We start from the raw sequence: 20423 nt of genomic DNA, 5'->3' as shown, positions 1-20423 counted from the left end.
GGCATTAAAACATTGTGTCAGCATCTCCACATTCATACACTCATGCATGTATAACCAGCAGTGAAGGGATCCTTTCTAAAAGCTACATGGCAAGAACTAAAGTTACTTCTACTACCTATTATCTTTCTGTGTCAATGTTTTCTCATACCATTAGTAGCTGTTGGCTTTATTAAAATTTTGGTAATTGTAGCAAGTATGGCTGATTTGATCGAAGTCTTTTTTTTTCCCCCTTCAAATGGCTTTTCCTTATTCTTTCTGTACCGTTTCTTATTGTATTGTAGCAGTATTAGGGCTGAGGAGACACCCCAGTTTTATTCACACATCCATGCGCAAACCTTGAAATAAGAGTAAAATCCCTGTTTTTCACCTCAGTATAACATGTTATTTTTTTGAAGAACTGGGAAGAAACAACCTGATGATGTATAACTAATTTTAAAAAAAAAAGTTTGGACTTTTCATCTAAGGTTTATGTTGGCAATGACCCAGTTGTGGATTAATGTTGGGATTGCAGAGGTAACAGACAGTTGGATAGAAGTACTTAAAAGTATCATAACAGTATAGAGGGATACTCTAACAAGGTAATGCCCTACATTTGAAACTTAACTTGGATTTTAGAGAAGTAATAAATCATTTGCAACAAACCCATGACTATAACTAACTAGTCGAACATCACAATATGGAATGACTGAGATGAGTTGAGAGGCCTGTTCAGCACAAGCACTGTAATAGCTACTTATCTTCAAAATGTTTGTAGTAAACACTTAAAACACATTTCACTTTTTTCAAAATAAAAGCACTTAAGGTCCAGCCATACTCTATGTTTGCATGCCCAGTAGAGTCCTGATGGATGTTCTATAGACAACTGCATGCAGGGCAAAAATTTGTGCCTGCGTGGACTGTCTGCAGCCCCACTTCATTGACTTAAATAAGCCACTAATTTTTCCGACACTGTATAAACATAAATTATATGTAACGTTACTTCGTGTTACTTCAACATCCTTGACACAAAGGAGCACTTCTTCTGGCTGTTGATAGCATCTCTGTAGATTGGCAGGTTTTGTAGCGAGCTTGTGTGGAACACCTGTGTACCTATATCCTCAATTGTAATATGAACAGAAACAGGTGCATGACCTAAATGTTGGTCTGGATCCATCAATAAGCAAGAGGATACTATGAGTGGGCCTTTAATAAACCTGAGCTGGGTTGCAGAAACTGCTAAAACAGAAGCTAGCCTTGGATATAATGTAAGCTCTGAACTCAGTTGTTCCTTGCCATTTTGTTAGTTCAAGGTATTAACTTGTTATATTACCCCAACTGCTTAATGGATAAGATTTGTAGGGAAAGTCATGTTGGACCTCACATAACTCCAGTCAGTCAAATCTAAATCTTTTTTTCCAGTCAAAGGTCATTAGACACAACAACCTTTGGACTAGTACAACGACAGGCACACAAAAGAAAATTTACACTAGATACCTGCAAATTGCTCATGTCCTACAAGGTCAAGCACACATTTGTTTGAAGTAGGTAAACCTAACAGGGGCAACAAGCTGCCTGAGACTCAGAGGCATTACTCCTCAGCTGCCTGTTGAGTTTTTATATTTTTCCAGCCCAGAAACTCTCAGCTCTCTAAAGAGGCAGGGCGTGGAGCTGCAGGGCCTGTAATTAGTCACAGTTTACTCACTGTCATCACAGATTTTTCTTGCCCCAGAGCATTTGCATTTAAAGCATTTCACACACAGCCTGCTATTCATTCACACAACTGATTACCAAAAAACAAAGTTATATGAGCAGCAAGTCCCAAAGATGTTTAGTCAGGAAAAAGATTCATGTTGTGAAATTAACAGGTGGCTGCAGGGACAATACAGCTTTAGCTACATACAGTAGCTAATGTATTAGCTTGATACTGGATTTTTAATGGCAAAAGGCAAAAAGCTCCAACATCTCAATGGGTTCTCAGCTGCCGAGACAAAATGTATTTCAAGGGACTGTGAGTACTTTAAGGTCCTTGAGCCAAGTTTAATTGGTTGTTTTTTGCTACCTTATAATAAGGAGCACATTAAAGAGCCGTTAGAGATCCTTGACATTTGCTTTTTTAATAATGTGATAATGGTGTTTTTCAGGTTGCAAGGGCACTTTTATATGAAGACTCTTTATATGGTTGGCTAGTTTTTTTTTTGACTAGTTAAATTAAGTTTTAATCCAGGACCCTTTTTAATGGTGCTAATATTGCTGTCTCTACTGAAGATGGGGTTAATGGTGACAATATATGCACTTGGCATTCTTTTTTTGTGCGCTTTATTGTGGTTTAAATGGCTACAAATTAAGACCTAAACTTAAATGCTGCAGCAAAGAATCCCAATATTTTTGTAAACAAGATTTTTGAAAAAATTAGCAAGTTTCTAAAACCTTATCTATGGCTGTACCTGGTCATAGATTTGGCTTTAATTTACAAAGATTTGACTGTTCATTTCTTTTGTTTTCATATAGACTATCTAGTAATCAAAAATTTTACTGACATGACTTCATCAATGATAATTTTAATAATTTTAGAATTTTAAACACATTAATGTAATAAAATACAAGTAGTGTGAACATATTTTTGAGCATTTATAAATCCATCAAAGACAGCTGCATATGATGTAATATTTGAATAGCAAACTATTTTTCCTTGTTGGGCAACATATATATCCTGCACATATGTATATATTTGTATGTAGCCCAGTTTTTTATTTTTATTTTCAACATTCATGCAGTCGTAGCACAAGAACTCTGGCTTGCAAAACTATTGCTGCTTTGAGGTCTCACATCCTGTCAGATTCAGCCATGAGCCGTGCTGTCATCCTCTCACACTTGTGGTGACATGACTTCATATTGATAATCACAAGCAGATTGGCACAAAACAAAGCATTAATGTTCTGTGACAGAAACTACATCAGAGTGACCGAAGGTTTCAGAACTGAAATTGTATTGTCTGTGTTTCCACAGTGCTGTTGCCAACCACTCAATCTCAGGTTTTAACTTCTCTTCCCTAACTACCAATGCATCTTTAAATAGATTTTTTTAAACAAAGTACGCCAGTTATCACTGCCAAAGAATATAAAAATATACTTGTGATTTTTATTTATAACTTCTTATATGAGGGCTCAAAAAGCAACATCTTTTTAGTCCTCCTTTTTTATGGAAGTGCAGTACTTCACTGCTAGAAGTCCTCGTTAACCTGAACATTTTCCTAAACGAGCTTTCTACTCGTAAGAACAGAAAATGGTCTATTTAAAAATGTGTCCTAGTCTGAGTTAGGAAATGTGGGCATAATTGTTAAACAACCATAATTGAGTGTGATACATACTATAGGGAAAAATGGATATATTCTGGCTTAATATATGTATGTTCACCTTTGGGATTGGAGGTAAGCCCTCTCTCATGGACAGTCTGCCAGGAAAGACGGGGTTTCCATTGTCCATTTGATCCAAGCTGTCCGGCCTGGCTCTGATCTCTCCACATGGCCATCTGACTTGCCAAACACACTTGGCAAAAAAAGGAAGCCGCAGCATGCTTCGTCTGCAGCACACACAGACACCATTCTTCTGTCCAATAAAGATGACCCAATTTTTCCTGTGACATTAAGATTATACCTTCATTTTAAATGAGTGGTCACTTTTGGTAGCATGGATTGGCATATGTTGGCTTGTTACTTAGAAAGGCGCATTAAGTAGTTCTCACTCTGAGAGCTGCTGAACTGCTATTTCATTTACACTCTAATTAACCAACCTTACTCTGTTATGTGATGGGTGAGAGGATGTTGCTTTAAACAGATTCCTTTGGAGAAAGCCTGTTGTTTAGAGTTCCTGCTTATAGTTGATAAAGGTCATAAATTGCTTAATGCATCTTTTAATAAAGTCATTTCCTTAGAAGCACAACTCTTTGTCTAGATTCATACATTGGGAAATGTCAGGCCTCCAGTTCTGAATTTTTCCTCAGGCAAAGATTTGATTTAGTGGCACTTGAAAAGTATGTTCATAAGGCCACTGACTACCTGAACCAGCCTCTCTTTGTTCTTTTTGTGCCTTGTCTGGTTGAGTCAATTTTGTGGCTCTTTATCTGGGACAGCAATAAATCTGTTCTTCTGCTTGGCCATCCAAAGGAAAGCTGCAGTAATCCAGTCTTGAGATACCAGAAACAAATATGTCTCGTGTGGATTTTCTCTACTGAAAACAGCCAGATTAGAATTCCTCATTTCACTTGATGCAGTAGTCTTGTTATTCTTTCTCTATTGTTACTAGATAGTTCATTGTGGAGGGTGAGTCTCTCAGTTGTTGTGGGCTTTGACTGGAGAGTTTATTTTTCTCTTTTTGCAAATGTGGCATATTTATATAATCATTCTTTAATCATTTGTTTGATGTTTTGTGACTTCTCCACTAGAGGGGGTCATCTAACTGTTGAAGAGTGCACTGCAAATGAATTTCTTCACAATCCGTAAACCAATTAAAACTCCTCTAGCCTCCTGCTAACTAAACCATATTAGCGACTATTTACCCATCAATATCTTAAGCTCTCACCAATTCATTGTATTTAAACAGAAAACAGGAAGCAACACAACAAAGTAACATCTTGGTCTGTTGCCTTCCTCCTTCATGCAACACCATAGTCTCACTGACTCTTGCGAACGCACTAATGTTTTTATTTTTTTATGCTTCTGCTTGATGCTTAATGCATCACAAACCACTTGTATTCTAGGTTAATAACACGTAAATAGCCTGTTATCTACCTGGAGGTTTGCCTGCAAAAAAACCCAAAACATTTAAAATTGAAATTCAATGACTGGATTATTTATTTGTGACGTATCAAAATTGTCATTGAGAACTGATACAATTTTTCTGATATCATGAAATCCCTATGGTTCACATAGTATAAAGTTCTGCTTGGTATATAAAGTTAGCCCATTTGCTTTTTGGCTTATCCCTTGAGTTCAGGGTAGCCACAGGGGATCATTGTCCGCATGTTGATTTGATGACCTTCCTGACACAACCCTCCCCAATTTTATACTGGGTTTGGACCGGGATGAGAAAGGGCTGTTGGGTGTTCAGTGTCTTGCCCTGAGACATGTATATCGACATATATACCTGGGATCCAACCACTGACCCTGTGGTTAATGGACGACTGCCTTTACCAACTGCGCTACAGCTGCTCCTATACATGCTGATCTCTAACTCCACCCCTGACGCTTCTCAGGGGTGGAGTAACACTTCTTACAAGACCTGGGCACATGGGGGATAAGATGGGGGTGGGGTTGGGTGCTGGGTCTGATCTCCATCTGTAGCACAGCTTAAAGTAGCTCCTAAAGTAGTACAGCCAGTTTTAAAATGACTTTACAGCAGAGGGGCAGCTCTGTGGAGGCACAGAGGATGTTGTCGTCCTCTCCAGTCCTGTTAGAACTCTAGAGGTGTGTGTGTGTGTGTGTGTCAGAGAGAGAGACAGAAAGAGAGACATGGAGCAGTATCATGTGCTGGGGGGAAGCAGGACTGTTCCTGTGCTGAGATGGTGTCAGAGCAGGGAGCAGGCCCAGGTGTATCTGCCCACTCTTGCTAAAGAGAAGCCGGTCTTTCTCAGTAGCGTTGCTGCCCTCATGAAGGTAGGCTCTGCCAGCTGTTGTTCTCTGACTGGATTCTTTATAGATTCTGGATGTTGAAGTGGTGGTGGTCTGCTTTTTATTTAGCTAAGAAATGTGCTATCCAGCGCCTGCTGAATCCATGTGATGCCATGTGATTCCAGCTTTTAGCTTTTTGAGTCATTAACACAAGGCTTTCAGTCTTTAACGAGAGAAATGCTGAACATGTGCTCACATTTTGACAAGTGACATGACATAGACTGTAGTGTGTGAACATTTAAGTTCTGTAGTGTAACTACTGTAGAAGTACGGTACAGAGGGAGTTCTGAAATATGCCATAAGCAGACGTCTAAAGTTACTGTAACTTTTTTAGTTTTTGTATTTTTTTTTTCCTTTTTTTTCTTTTTAATCTTAAAGCCAGGATTAAATTCAAACAGTTACACAGAATTACAACCACAGCCTCTGACCTGCGGACACTGGGCAGCTCCACTTGAGCCTTTGAGGTTAATGTCTTGCTCAGGGGCACCACTGTACTTCTGAGGGAGGTACTTGTTCTGTCTAGTTTTAATTCTGCTTTAATTCTGAGTATTGAACTAGCTGACCTTCCAGTCATAAGCTTTCTTTGGAAAAGTTTTTAGATATTCTTTTAGGATACTGTTGTTTACTGTCATGATAATAATCAGAGGGAATGAATGAACACCACTCTTGGCAAAAAGTAACTGAGAGGCCGCTAGCCTCTTTCTATTTCCTATTTCACATTCTGTAAATGTAGTATATGAGAATGGTATTGATTTACTACTCTAAAGTAAACCTCACCAATAAAGTCAATACTAGTATAACCGATAAGTGACTGGATAACTACACAATCTAAAGGCTGAGACCATGTTAAGACAGACATTTGCCAAAGATAAAAGAATGTACAGGCCTGCATTGGTGGGATTTTATTTAAATGACTCAAAAAGGCTGTGGTTCTGGCAGAGAGGGGTCAAAAAGTCACCAAGTCATGCTGTGAAGCTGTCTTCACCAATGAAGTAGATGGCCATAAAGTAGAAGTGGTATGTTTTACTAAAGGTGATGGACACCAGAGGGGTAAATACGCATGTGTTGTTAATATAATATAAATGTAATTGCTAAAATTGCACTTGCTAAAATTGCGTATTATCTGTACACATAAAAAGAGAAAACAGCAGCTAGTGACAAATGTAGCGACTTTTGGAATCGATTTGTGGAAAGTCACTAAAATTTGTCAGCTATGACTGTGTGTGTATGTACAGTAATACCAGCATTGCACTAGGGGGGCTTGAAAGATATAATCCAGATAATGTCGGCAGTGTTTCACTCAAGACATTTGTGTTCACACATATACATATACTCCCTCCTAAAAGACTCAGGATAATGTCAGAATTCCACTGCATGTTTGAAAGGGGCGGGAAAAGGGGCTTCTTTTGCTGGAGGTTTAGCCTTGTTAACTGGACTTTATTGTTTTTGGTTACAAACGTTTTGCTACTTATCTCCGTAACTTCTTCAGTCTGACTAGAAAACTGACTAAAGACTGAGAACCTTCACTAACATATGTCTTTTGTTATTTTCTCAAAACACAGTAGTATAGTTAGTTTACCATGGGTTATTTAAAATGTTTGGATTCACTTGATTGAGTTATCAGTCTAGATTGAAACTAATTTTTACATGTGGTTATTAAAAATAATGGTATGATAGGCCATAGGTGGCTACAATTTGATTCACTTTAAATGTAACCTTGATTTGTTTTTTTTTGTTTTTTTGTTGTTGCTGTTTGGTTTCATGGTCACATAGATATTAAAATGTGCTATCATGTGCCATGTGAATGTTTTGAATGGAAACCTGGCTGTTGAGCTCCAGGCTGCTTTATTATGCATCTTTCAGCTGGGCACTTGTTTGCTGTTTACCTTGCTTGATAATTGTTCAATAAATCTCTTCTGGCTAAACACCCTTACATATTTAGTACAGAAGTGCACTGCTGTACTAACCACCTGATACTGAATTATAGTTTTAGAGGATATTGCTATTTATTCTCAATTTTCTTGTGCAAATGATTTAACCTAACAAAGCTGATGCAACTGGCTGCACATGTTGCAGGCTTAGCTGTATCTTTATCCTATAACAATTATCAAGCCATAAGCCTGCTTATTATCTCCCATCTATTATCTAGTCTTCGCATTTAAAGAGGAGGCCTCACCATTTTAACTGCCAGATAACCTCGCTGGGAGTACGAACTCTGCAGTCATATCTTAAAATCAATGCCAGCCAAACATTGTGGGGGACTACCAGCTTTTTACAAGAGAGATTGCTGCTGGAGATGCTGATTTTCCAGTTCACAATGCCTGGCTTTGGTGTTTATCTGGGGTACACAGGGGAGACAAAGAGCAGCAACAAAACATAAAACAGAAATATTGTATTTCTTGCTAAGATCATTTGTTTGTCCTCTGAGACCACAATAAACCCTCTAAGGATCAGAATCTGATCATGAATGGGCTTTGTTTTGAAGACTATGAAGGAGACACTGAGTGTGAATCTTCCCCTCCGCTCAGATATATGTTGAGAATAAGGCTTTGTTAATCTCTTTCGGCTTACTCTTGAAATACCGTCCGTGTGAGATTTGTGTTTACGCCTCTGATGTAGATGAAGATGGCAAATAAGAATACCACTATACAGTTATTGCAGTAACTGCTCTGATCAAAGGTGCACTCATGGAAAACCACCTCAGGCACTTGGGGAGTAGGTGGGGGGCAAGAAAAAAGAAAAACTTTAAAGGAGGGGAATATTAGAAGAAAATGCTGACTGCTGGGAGGAAGACAATTAGACTGAAGGGAACATACTGATACCTGTTGGGTGTCTACAACACATAGGAAAATTAATTTCTAATTGCTCTACATTTAAAACTGAAATTATGTTCCTCTTGAACAAAACAAGACTGCATTAATTGCAATAATTAAAATACCTAAAAGAGCCAACTGTTAACGTACTGCATATTGTTTTTGAAATCAACACTATATCACGGTTTTTTCTATCACAATCTTGCTTAGACTGATGTGATCAAAGGCATGTGGTGGCTAATGAGGAAACATTTGTGAGGTTTAATATGCATTGTTTTGCAGTAGTACTATTTTATGCATGTCCTGAAGGTTCCATCACTGATACATCTGTAGCCTCAGCAACTCCTCATCAAACCCAGTCATTATAAGGACATGTGTGGACTGGTTCTTGGTGTTCAATGCAGTTTGGAGATAGGACCACACTGGGACCCAGGCAATCCAAAATGTTATTTTGGAAGTATCACGCTCTTGCTTTCAATAGGCACGAAGTCCAGAGAACATTCACCTTGTTTATAAACTGAGCATGTAAATCACGCATGTTAGTTATATTAGCAGCATTTAATAGTCAAATTTAGTGCATCTGACAACCTAATGTAAGATTGCTATTTCTACGTCTTTAGTAGTAGACGTAGTAGTAGTTATTTTGAGAATTTAGGAATCCGAAAAGACAAGTCTAGCTTCTATTGTGTAGCATTTGTTAATTGTAAACTGTTAAGAGTAAGATAATGCTATTACAATGAAATCAGACTTAGTGATGATACATTAAAGGGAAGTTTGTGCTTGTGTTCATACAGGAATACACTATATTTTCCCCATATGAGAAGACCTAGCTATTATGTCGACTAATGATTAATTTTAATGTTTGGTGAACCATTGCCCTCCTATTTTACAAAGAGCTGATCTAGATAGTATTTATGCTAAGACAGTAGTGTTGATGGAAATACTGTATTTCTCTATTACAATTTAGTGTATGCAGTAATATGGCTTTCACAGTCACATTACACATTATTTAGTTACCTTATTCAAGTCGCTAAAACATTCAGTAATATGTATTATCACTACAGACAACATTTTCTTTGAAATAACTTACGTAAAATTATTAAAGAAAGAAATATTAAATAAAATAAATAAAATCTGGCTTTGCTTTTCATTTTTGATTGAATAGAATATTTAAATAGATGAATCCAAGAAATAAATATCACCCCAACAAAAGTATTAGATAAGGTCATCAACAATTGTATTACAGTAATATTTCAAACATTTTCCTTTAATCAGCATCACGTGTGTTTTCAGATATTTAGCCTATTGCCATTGCAGAAAAGTAGTCACTCTGTAGTTTGGTTAGGCCTTTGTTGTATTGATTAAAATATTCTGTTGAATCTAAAATCTGATTACTATTACAATTATAATCATGATCAGGTGACCTTGAACTCACAGGATATGAGAGAAAGAGAGAGAGAGAGTTTTTTTAAGGTTTTTCTGGGGGCTAACATGACACCAGGACACTTATGGCTAAATACAAACAAAAATGTAACTATTTGCATTATACTTGTCCAACTTTACATTGTATGGCAAGTCTAGTCATTTTTTTCAAATAATGTTTATATTTTTACAGTTTCATTTTCCTAATTTTTGCTCAGTCAATGGATTATACTAAGTTTGTGTCTCTTTACTGTCTCCTAACTTTCCAGTGTCCATTAGCTGCATTTACTGTTTATAAGCAATATGCTCAATTTGTATATATATATAGTTTTGTAACAAATGTTTATGCAGCGGATTTTTGCCAAAAGTGCAGTGCATATGAATTCAGTTGGTTCAGCACAGGTCGAGCAGTTCCTTCTTTTGCACACCTGCCATATGCCAACATTGTAGACTGTTGCCTGGGAGCTCTGTCAAACTGCCCAGAGGATGGGTGGAGGTGAGGGATTTGTTGTTATGGTGGTGTCAGGGATTGTGGGTGTTACTAGCTTTCAGCCCAGTATTTGTTCATCTGTCTTTTGGCCAAGCTGGCTTAGCTTGAATGTGTTGTTCATTTCAAGGTTTGAGTCGTTACTTCAGACGCTGCCCATCATGAAATCCAGAAATTTTTTTGTGAAATTATCTTTTTGGTTAATGATTTGAAAGCAAGGCTCATCAAGTAATTTAAACAGTAAATTAATTTTTTCATATTGGGACACTTCTCATTTGTCATTTACCACTACAAAATTAAAAGACCTGCACTAACATAGACTCATTGAACACTTGTTGAAATATCTTGTTGTTCAAGCCAAAACCAAACCAGTCTTTCCAAATGGGTCATGGGAGCTTGGCATCTAGTAAAAAGATGGATTAACATAGAGACCTGTTGTACCACCTTGTTCCATCCCAGCCAGCTAATGGACCTGCTAATGATGTCCACAGAGACACCTAAAGAGGTATTAACTAAAGTGTTTCAGGGCTTGTGGTAGCAGCCACCTCTGAACAAAAACTCTTCTGCAATTTAAAAGACCAATTTGAGCCGTGAAAGGCATAAAATATGGGACTGGTGTAAATCTGACAGCAAGCAATTGATTAGAAGAATAATTTGAGCACAGTTTGCATATCAGGCATCACATTTGATGTTGTGTCAAGCTGATTAAGGCTGAGATCAAACACATTTGATGGTGAAAAATATGTCTGAGATGCTGCTGCTCATTAGTCACCCAGCTTTGGTATGCTGAACGCTGTCTGCGAATCAAATGAGACAATAATAGTGCTGGCTAGTTTGGTTTTTGTCAAAAAACAAAACAAAGACAGGCATCTAAATGCTGATTGGTCTAATCTGTGTGTATGTTCGAGCAGGTGTTGAGGGGGAAGACTCTTGAGTAGTTGTGGACTTGCCAGTAAATATTTGAAGTTTGGCTTTTCTAGTGAATACACAGCACTGTGCTGCAGCCCGAAGGGGTCTTTTACTCCCACCCACTCACTTTAAAGCTAACCGGTCCCAGATTACAGGTTAAAGCTAATGATGTGGCTGTGGTGTCTAATTATGCAGATGCTCCCTCAGTGAAAAAGCTTTGCTTACTGCAGTCTGTGGGAAAAATGCACTTTATTTATGTTTGAGAACAGTTTGGTTTGTCAAGTGTTCCTGCATGAAAAGAAGCAGATTGGGTCTGAGATAAATCCCATAGTATAAAATAACAAAGTGCTCCTTTGGTTTCAAAACGCTATTCATTGTTAGAATAAGTGATATTAATTTTTGTGCAGGTGTGTTTCTAATGAGTTTTACTTTATGAAAGCTCATTCTGACATTCTGATACTTTTGATTTGGGTTGCCAGTTGTGTGAACACTTTTGGTTTTCAGTTTTTTTTATATGAGAAAAATTGTCAGGAGTTTTAACTGTATAAGATAATTGGTAAACCATCTGAAACTAGTGGAGTCAACTGGAGTGTCTGACCTTGTAAAATATTGGTGTAAGCCTGTGACATCAACATTTAGTCTGAGCACGGAAAGAGAATACAGCAGCCAGTTAATTTGCGAATGTGATGCCTTCCTTTTTTAACAGTAGACCTACAGTATAGGCTGACAGTGAGACTACTTTTTAAATATTTGGTGAGCATCTTTACAGGCTACAGTGCCGTGAAGCTGCAGCCTGTGTGGCTCAGCAGGCTTTAGAGACACTGTGTCTGTAGCAGAGCGGTTCAGCAACAGACAGCAGCTGACATTTAAGGTTCAAAGGTTACTCTGTTGGCCCAGTCTGCCGGGTATACTGCCCCCTTATAGTGACAGCTGGACAACCAGTCATAGAGTCTGACTACCAGAATGTCGCTGGGAGCAGACATTGTGCGGACTGCTGTGGTGTTTCAGGGGTGTGTAGAGCCTTGAAACACATTATATCTGGTCTTAGTCAAACCAAGACTTTGTGGCAGAACCATTGTGGAAATGGATCTGCCACCTATCTAAAACTAGATAAAGGTAAATGTTCTAATGTTTTGGCCACCGTATTTAAAATGCAGCAGTACATTTTTTTTTTTTTAACCACAGCTGGTTGTGATACCTAGTTATTTTATAGTCAGTTCAATGACTGTCATAAAATATGAATCTGTTTTCTGCATTGATACCTATAATCTATCAAATTTATACTATTTTTTTATCATAGTATCTTTAACTGCAGCAGTTTCTTTACATATGTTCAATTGCAGGTTCAGGATTTATTCTGCTACAGCTAACAGTATGTGTAAAAATCTGATGTTTTAAGATGCACGTTGTATTTCCACATTAAAAAAAAACTATTAAAAGAGAAGTGAGAAAACAGTGCAGTGCTTCTGTTTTTTGATGCCCCCACCTGTCCAACCCAAATCGAATTTCTTTCCTCAAATGCGTTTATCTTTTTATGTTTTTCCACAGGAGAGACAGCGACTAGAGACAATCCTAAACCTCTGTGCTGAATACAACAAAGGAGAAAGCTCCAGTCTGGACCCTCTGGGCTTGGGGAGGATGGGTCTGGCAGATGACGCTGGGCAAAGACCGTCCATAGAGAATGTCCTGGGAGTAACAGCTTCCCCAGCTGCACTGCGCCTGGCACAGAGGCAGAGGGACAACGATGAGGAGAATCTACTGGAGGAATGTAGTAGTACAGAGAGCACTCATCAGGAGGTGAGGACATCTCCCCGTCCCAGCACAGCATCAGCACTGCACAATGGAGACAGACAGGTCAGAGGAAATGCTTTTTTCCTGTCAAAGCTGCTCTCTCTGCATGCCGCTGTTGAAACAGTATGTGCAAGTAATGTGCCTGGCTTTGCTTAATCAGTGGGTTTTAAAATGAGGTTCAGCAACCACAGAATTTCTATGAGACAATTCAGTAACGATCCCGAGGAAAAGAAAAACTTGCCACTAGTCACTGTCCATATTAGTCAGTGCATGGGTGTCTGCTCATATTTGGTTTAACTACACAGTGTAGGCCAGTAGTTGGGTGTTTAAGCCCAGACTTATGCAGAGTATTATCCTAAAAAGGCTAAATAACCAAATGTAGGAAGGCCAAGTCTATGTTTTATTTAGATGTCTTATCAATAAAGAACAAGAAAGGCTGTTTTTTTATTTGTGAGGAAAAGTCTCCAGAGTTTACAGTATTTTTACAGTGTATTGACTTTATTTATTATTCACTTTCTTTCTGTGTTCGTTCCCATCTTTTCACTCTGTTATCTGTGAAACATTAGAGGCTTCTTAATGGCAGTATTTGTGCATTTAAACTGTCAATTGATTTGAATTTTGTCACTATCAAACCATTGAAAATATTTTAAACAGATCATTTTTGTACCAAAAGGGAGTTTGGTTTTTAGTTGACTGAAAAATCCACCAAAACTGCATTTAGACCAAAGACCTTAATGATTACCATGTAAATGACAAAGTTCTAAACAGAAATCATAAAATAAATGTTTATGATTAAATAAGTACAAATGTGACAGATTTTTATGTACAGTACTGTATGACAGACTGAGCAAATACTGTATCTGCCATGTAGTCTGTGTCGTTGTATTCTTACCTTTTCCTTTCCACTGGCTTTATTTTCCTTTTTAAAAGCCTCCTCTGTTCTCTCTCCATGCAGCATGAGGACTCGAGTTCAGGCAGTGCAGGTTGTCTGGAGATGGGTTACCTGGAGGACGAGCGGGTTGGTGTTCTTGCACACATCGATGAGCTCAAAGCCCGGCTGACCGAGCTGGACCAACAGATTCGGGAGTCCAAACAAGAGGTAATGAGTAGTTAATGGAATATTATTTCACTTTAATTTAGTCCCTGGATTAGATTCAACACCAACTGAATTTTGGAATATAGACTTTTTTTAATCATTCAAATTTCATTAGGTGATTAAAAACCTTGTTCTGTTATTTGACAAACACAAAACTTTACAAAGACTTTCAATATTATCTATCTATTGAATTTGTTTCAATTGTTTCAATTTGCATCAAATTCTAAAAACAATTGCATTTCTTAGTTTTAGCCTTTGATTTGTTGTCTTTTTACAATCCAAAATAGGTTTCAAATGATTTGAGTGTCCCAACTTTTTTCAGGGAGGTTTGACTTGGCTTGGTCCTATCTTCCAGGTAGAGATGGAGCGTGCTTTGCTGCAGGGTGAGAGGCAGGCAGAACTTGAGCAGATAGCTGCTGAAACGGACGTCATCACTCAACTGCAGCAAAAGCTAGATGACCTTGAGACTGCCATCCAGAGGGAAAAAGATAAGGTACAGAGGATAAAGGATGTGGGAAATGCTCTAGATGAATCCCCCAATGACACTTTTATGCCAGCATTTGCTGTAGCAAAATTCCCTGACTTCGTGATTCAAATTGTTTACAAAGATGTTTAGAGAATTCTCTCTTGCATATTTTAAATGGAGTAGTTTGTCGCTTCTCATCTGTTTTCGTCTCAACTTCTGCTATCTAAACAACATCCTTTAACTTCTAATACTACTTTAGGCTCTTCAGCACTCACAGTTACAGTATCTCTAATTTACTTTTCTCGCCTTTAATTCACTGTCTGCATAACATAACCTGCATGCCAGGACACTTATCTATTGATGGCCGTTTGGGCTCTGTAGCCATTAGTTCTGTAGTGCACTTTTTTTTTTTTATTCTTTTAGCTGATAGGTAAAAAACTGCTAGCTTTTATCTGGTCTCTGCAGTTGTAAATTAGCAATGGAAAGAAAGGATGCATGGAGAAAAAAGCACATTTCCCATTTTTTTGTTAATATCAGCTTTTGTAAAAGTCAATAGTTTGTTTATGCATTGTCCAAGTGTCTTGTTGAGTGTTCAGAGGGCTCTTAATGAAAATACAATTGTTGTTTATGGTGCCTTTATGAGATTTCCTAGTCTTGATCACATGTCTCAGGGGTTCGCGCCCTCTTACAATATCAACCGGTCTTGGAATTTTGAGCCTGCTTATGACCAAAGAACACAAATTTTATGTGTAAATCCTTCTCATTAAATTAGATCAGCTCATTGGCATTCTTGGCATAGCAAATTAGAAGACCCGTTCTTACAAACACACAGATTTCTAGTACTTTATTTAAAAAAAAAAAAAAAAAAGAATATAATCGATGTTTCTTAATTGCTGTACGCTTTACTGAGCTTGTTTTTTGGTCTGTGTCTGTTAAGTGGCTCACACAGTAGTTCTCAGCACAGAATCCAAGTTGTAGAATCTCATAAGATTAGAGTCTACTTCCTGTACTCTGCCTGTACTGCCATACTCTGAATTCAGTCAGCCTGCTACTGACACCATGTAGTTTTTATTTGCATGGTATGGATTTTGAGCAGTGTCTTTTTCTGTCTGTCTGTGTTTCCACTCGCCCATCCACTCTGTGTGTTGGTGTGTGGGTATGTGGGCGCATGGTGTCTTTCTAGGAGAGGGCTAATGTTGAAGCTGAACGCAAGGCCCTGCAGAACCTGCAGGAGGACTATGCTGATCTGAAGAACCAACTTCATAACTGTCCCGAGTCCCTGCGGGAACAGCTGCAAGAACAGCTCAAAAGGGTGGGTCATCAGTCCAGCAGAAGCATTTAGACCACCCTTCATTTTCAAAAAGTACTAAACCTGACGAAAAACCTATCGCCCAACACTCTCCTTCTCTGAACACACAGTTACCGTAGATCCCACTGAAGAGCTATTAAATAGTAACATGAGTTACTTTAATAAACAACTGAGGCGCATAGGCCTGACTAATAGAAGGATTCTATACTTTTCATTATTGTTTTACATTTAATTTGTATCTGATGTTTAACAGTGTTGAAACCTCTTTATTACATTACGGGTCTTAAATTAATTGTAAAAATTAATTGAGGATTTTATAAAACCAAGATATATTGCTCTGTATGTGCCTGCACTCAGCAAATACCACGGCGCATAGTAACACTGGGACCTTTAACCCTTTAACAGGGGCCTACTACATTTGGTGTATTGACAAACACACACATACTTAGTGTATTTATGATGTGTCCTGTAAGCTTTCCTCACACAGATGCGTTTGCCACAAGCAGCAAAAAATCTTGTCCACACTACACCTACATGCTAGAGTAGCCTTCAAGAGCGCACAAATGTCTCTAGCTGCTTGTGATCCAATTCGATAAAATTTGCTGCACTGCATGTGTGAATACGATCTGCATCTTTTTTGTGACTTGTCATGGCTTGCATCGATTTGTGCTGTATAACTGCTCACTAATCAATTAACTCAGGCCCTGACTAGATCATTGCCTTCGCTAGTCTTTCTTGCTCCTATCATTCTCATCCCTTTTTTAAACAAATGTTCTTGAAACAAAGTTTTGAATAGCTTGAATAATAATTGAATGATATGTTTATTGGTTGAAATATCTCATCAGTTGCCTGTAAAACTATGTCAAGCTTTAAGGTGAATCTACATCTTGAACCATAGCCCTTTTTTTGCTCACATTCTGAAGGCACAGTAAACAGCAGGTAACAAAGTTCTGACATCTGGTTATACAGTTTTATATGTTGGGGATTTTAGTCTGTTGTGAAGCAACACAAAGATCAAAAGTGGCTCCTGAGATTTCTGATTTTGACAAAAAGAGTGGTTATCTGTTGAGGCCCTTTAAAAGCACTGAACAGGCTCTCGAGAGCATCTTATCCATGCTGCTAAAATAATTGCCGTAAAACCTACCACTGTCAGCAAATAAATAATGATTCATAGCAAAAATTTGATAGATGCCTTTAATACACAGCCAAAGTATATTTTTAAGTCAATACAGGTTCATGGATTTCTTTTAGTAAAAGTAACCATATTTTGACCATAAACTACTACTGTGACATACTTTATGTTTTTACAGAAAATGATTGTACCTTTCCTATTGTGTATAATAAAGTACATTTCACAACAACCCCGAAACTGTTTTACAGAAGAGACATACTTTTCCTGACTGGTTTCTGGCTGCTTGACTGAGCACGGCCTGTTTTCACTACAAAAATTTGCTTCAGTTGCTGGAAAAATATGTAAAGCAGTTTAAAATGGAAACATCAAGGTTTGCTTTGTTTTTAGCAGTTACGCTAACCTCAGAATAGTACATGGCCTTCAAATTAACCACGCATATAGGCTGTTTTTCTGTAACTGATAATGTGTGTTTTTTCTGATAGGACGGAGAGGCATTGGAAGCAGGAACCAAAAGATTTGAGGACCTAGAGTTCCAGCAACTGGAGAGAGAAAGTAGCTTAGAGGAAGATAGGGAAACAATCAGTCAGGAGCTGCTGCAGGAGAGAGCACAGTACCAGAGCAGTGTGGCCAAGAGGAAGGTAAAGAACACAAGAAGATCCTCATCAAAATTTAAGCAATGTTTTTTTTTTTGTTTGTTTGTTTTTTTGTAGAAAATAAATCTGCCAATGGCAAATCTTCTGTGTAGTTACTGTATTTAGTATCTGATTAGTTTGATCAATAAAAAGTAGCTTTTATCCTTTAAGACAGGGGTCTCAAACTCAGATTACCTGGGTGCCGCAGGAGGCTACCAGGAGGCAGGAAAAGCTTTGTTAAAAAAATTTAATCTTCTCAAACATCACTACTAAGGGTTATTTAACTTTAGTGGGTTCTTCTCAATATGAACATGAACGGTTCTTTTGAACATGGTTTCTCTTGCCTACTTCTTGCTGCCAGAGAACTGGCAGCACTTCCTCTCACATAGTTGAGCCTCATTTGGCTTGAGGGAGGAAGCCCCTGAGACCCTCAGTATGGCTTGAAGATGATCATCAGTAAGTCTGGACCTGTACTTGGACTTATTGAAGTTCAAGTTGGAGAAAAACTTTTTTCACAAATATGTGCTCCCAAAAAGTCACATGGTCCGCTTGAACATTCGGGAAAGCTCACGGTAGCCGGGGGTCAATTCTCTTCAATCCTCCCTGAACTTGGCTTTGAGGTCAGAGTTGCACTGCAGGTCAATGAGCTCAATTTGAAGCACAGGAAGGGCATCTTCCACATTAAATAAGAAGAGGTCATGTCTTTCATGATGACATGAACATCATAACATTTGTAGATGGTAGAAAGTACCAGGATCACGAGCTCAAAAAAAGGCGACTGCTACCATGCTGTTCATTATCAGCTGGGACAGTGGGACACCATTATTTATTTATTATATAAAAACAAATGGATGCAGCCATGGAGGAGTTATTTACTGTCTTTTTATTCTATAATAACCCTGTGGATTCAGTGGTACGTCCTAGCCAACACCGATGTTCCGTTGAATATATAACCGAGGCGGGTAAGGCCCTGACTCCAAAGCAGGATGGCGGGCGGGAGCTGGCTGAGTGGCCCCATCGGAGGTCCACTCCCCTTGGTGACATCGTCAATGGAACATCGGTGTTGGCCGTTAACGCCGGTAACATTGACTTCATCCAGCTCGAAGTCAAACATGCTCATTTCAAACACAGTAGGAAGTAGTAATTCTATATTCTATGACGGTTATGTGATGTTACACGGGTGCCTCCATAGTTCTGCAAAGCTTCTCTGTTTGCATCAAGCCCGGCCGATGGCCCGTCCCCGGGAGCCATATACGCCGCTGTGATTGGGTTTGTTCAGCTCCAGCTTGCACAAAACAGGAGCCTTCCACACACAACGCGGTTGAGTCCCATTCATATAAAACTTGTGGGCTGCACTAAAAAAAAAACGTTTATATTGTCCTGCGGGCCACAAAATATTGTCTCACGGGACGCAATTTGCCCCCTGGGCCGTGAGTTTGAGACCCCTGCTTTAAGATATCGCTTGGACACTCCAGACAAAGGCATGTGAGATGGCAACCAAAGAAGCTTCGACTTTATACACTGTAGATGTAACCTCACTACACATTCTGCTATTTACACCAACAAAATGCCAGCATAGACGGGGGTTTTAAGCCTACATCAACACTGGTATTTCAACATTTATTGTACAGTTGTTACAGTTTGCATTGAAGATTTCGTCATTTCCATGTTGTCTTCGTTAGGAGAAGGTGTCTGCTCTGGAGAACCAGGACAACCAACTGGGCCTGCAGGCATCTCAGGAGGTCGAGCGGCTTGCTAAAGACAGAACTCTCACACTGCAAATGCTCCAAAAGGTTTAAACATTTACCTATTCTTTGTTAAATGTATGATAAATCAGGTTTTTATTGAAAGCAAATTTTGTTAAACGACTTTATGTTCCAGGAGAAGGAGCGACTATTAGCTCTAGAGAAGAGGTATCACAATCTGACTGGAGGAAAGAGTTTCCCCAAATCCTGCACTGCAGTGAGAGAGGTGAGACAACTACTATACCGTGTGTGTGTGTGTGTGTGTGTGTGTGTGTGTGTGTGTGTGTGTGTGTGTGTGTTCACACTCGGTGCTCCTGAGTGTTGGTGACTCACAGCTGAATCCTCAAAATATTTACCTCCTGTAACTGGCTGTAATTTATTGGTGTGCATACTGTTCAATGTGTGTGGTGTTAATAGTTACAAATATTTACCATAATTTAAGTGATGTTTTTTTAATGTTAAGGCCTTGATAGGTAATGTGTAGAGCAAACAACATGTTGTAGGACCACAGAGGGTTGCAACTCTGCTAATGTTGTATGAAGACCAATTTACAAATGGTGTGAATAGTGTATTGTAAGTTTCTGTAGGCATGAAACACTAACCTGGGGACTGTTAAAACAGGAAATGCTCCATATCAGCGTGGCTGATCTGCTGTTGGAGGATGTCTACTCCTCCCAGCATTCTCTCCGTCGAGCCTCTGACTCCTACTTATCTCCCTCCCCTCCCTATCAGTTCTACTCCAGCAGGCCTACGGAGGTAACCCCGACTAACGACCACTGCATGAAGCCCACTGCTTCTTCTCTGTTGTCCTGTGACAGTCCTAAAGGTCACACATTGCACTGTCAGTGTCCTTGTTGCACTGTGGCTCTAATAGCTCTAATAGTGCTCTATTGTGGTGGCCCAGGTGCTGTATTCCTTTAAGCAAGGGGAGCCAGCTCAGTAGCTTTCTAATAAAGGTGGGCTTTGTCCAGTTAATC

General features: G+C 38.8%; 1 protein-coding gene across 24 annotated transcripts in view; it reads left to right on the top strand.

Annotated features, from left to right (window-relative positions):
- Positions 1 to 20423, top strand: part of phldb1b (pleckstrin homology-like domain, family B, member 1b) — a 95326-nt gene that overhangs the window by 54180 nt on the left and 20723 nt on the right. For 10 of the 24 annotated variants that reach the window (XM_067506347.1, XM_067506354.1, XM_067506346.1 and 7 more), the window contains 8 exons: positions 12824 to 13129; positions 14022 to 14165; positions 14485 to 14655; positions 15812 to 15940; positions 17552 to 17707; positions 19384 to 19494; positions 19583 to 19672; positions 20068 to 20202. In XM_067506347.1, coding sequence (XP_067362448.1) covers positions 12824 to 13129; positions 14022 to 14165; positions 14485 to 14655; positions 15812 to 15940; positions 17552 to 17707; positions 19384 to 19494; positions 19583 to 19672; positions 20068 to 20202 — 1242 coding nt within the window. The remainder of the gene's footprint in view (positions 1 to 12823; positions 13130 to 14021; positions 14166 to 14484; positions 14656 to 15811; positions 15941 to 17551; positions 17708 to 19383; positions 19495 to 19582; positions 19673 to 20067; positions 20203 to 20423) is intronic. The other 14 variants (XM_067506349.1, XM_067506367.1, XM_067506368.1 and 11 more) reach the window with 7 other exon arrangements.

Source organism: Channa argus, chromosome 6 (assembly GCF_033026475.1).
Source record: "Channa argus isolate prfri chromosome 6, Channa argus male v1.0, whole genome shotgun sequence".
Lineage (NCBI taxonomy): Eukaryota > Metazoa > Chordata > Actinopteri > Anabantiformes > Channidae > Channa > Channa argus.
Note: the sequence above shows the minus strand (reverse complement) of the source record. Positions and strands in the feature narration are given on the sequence as shown.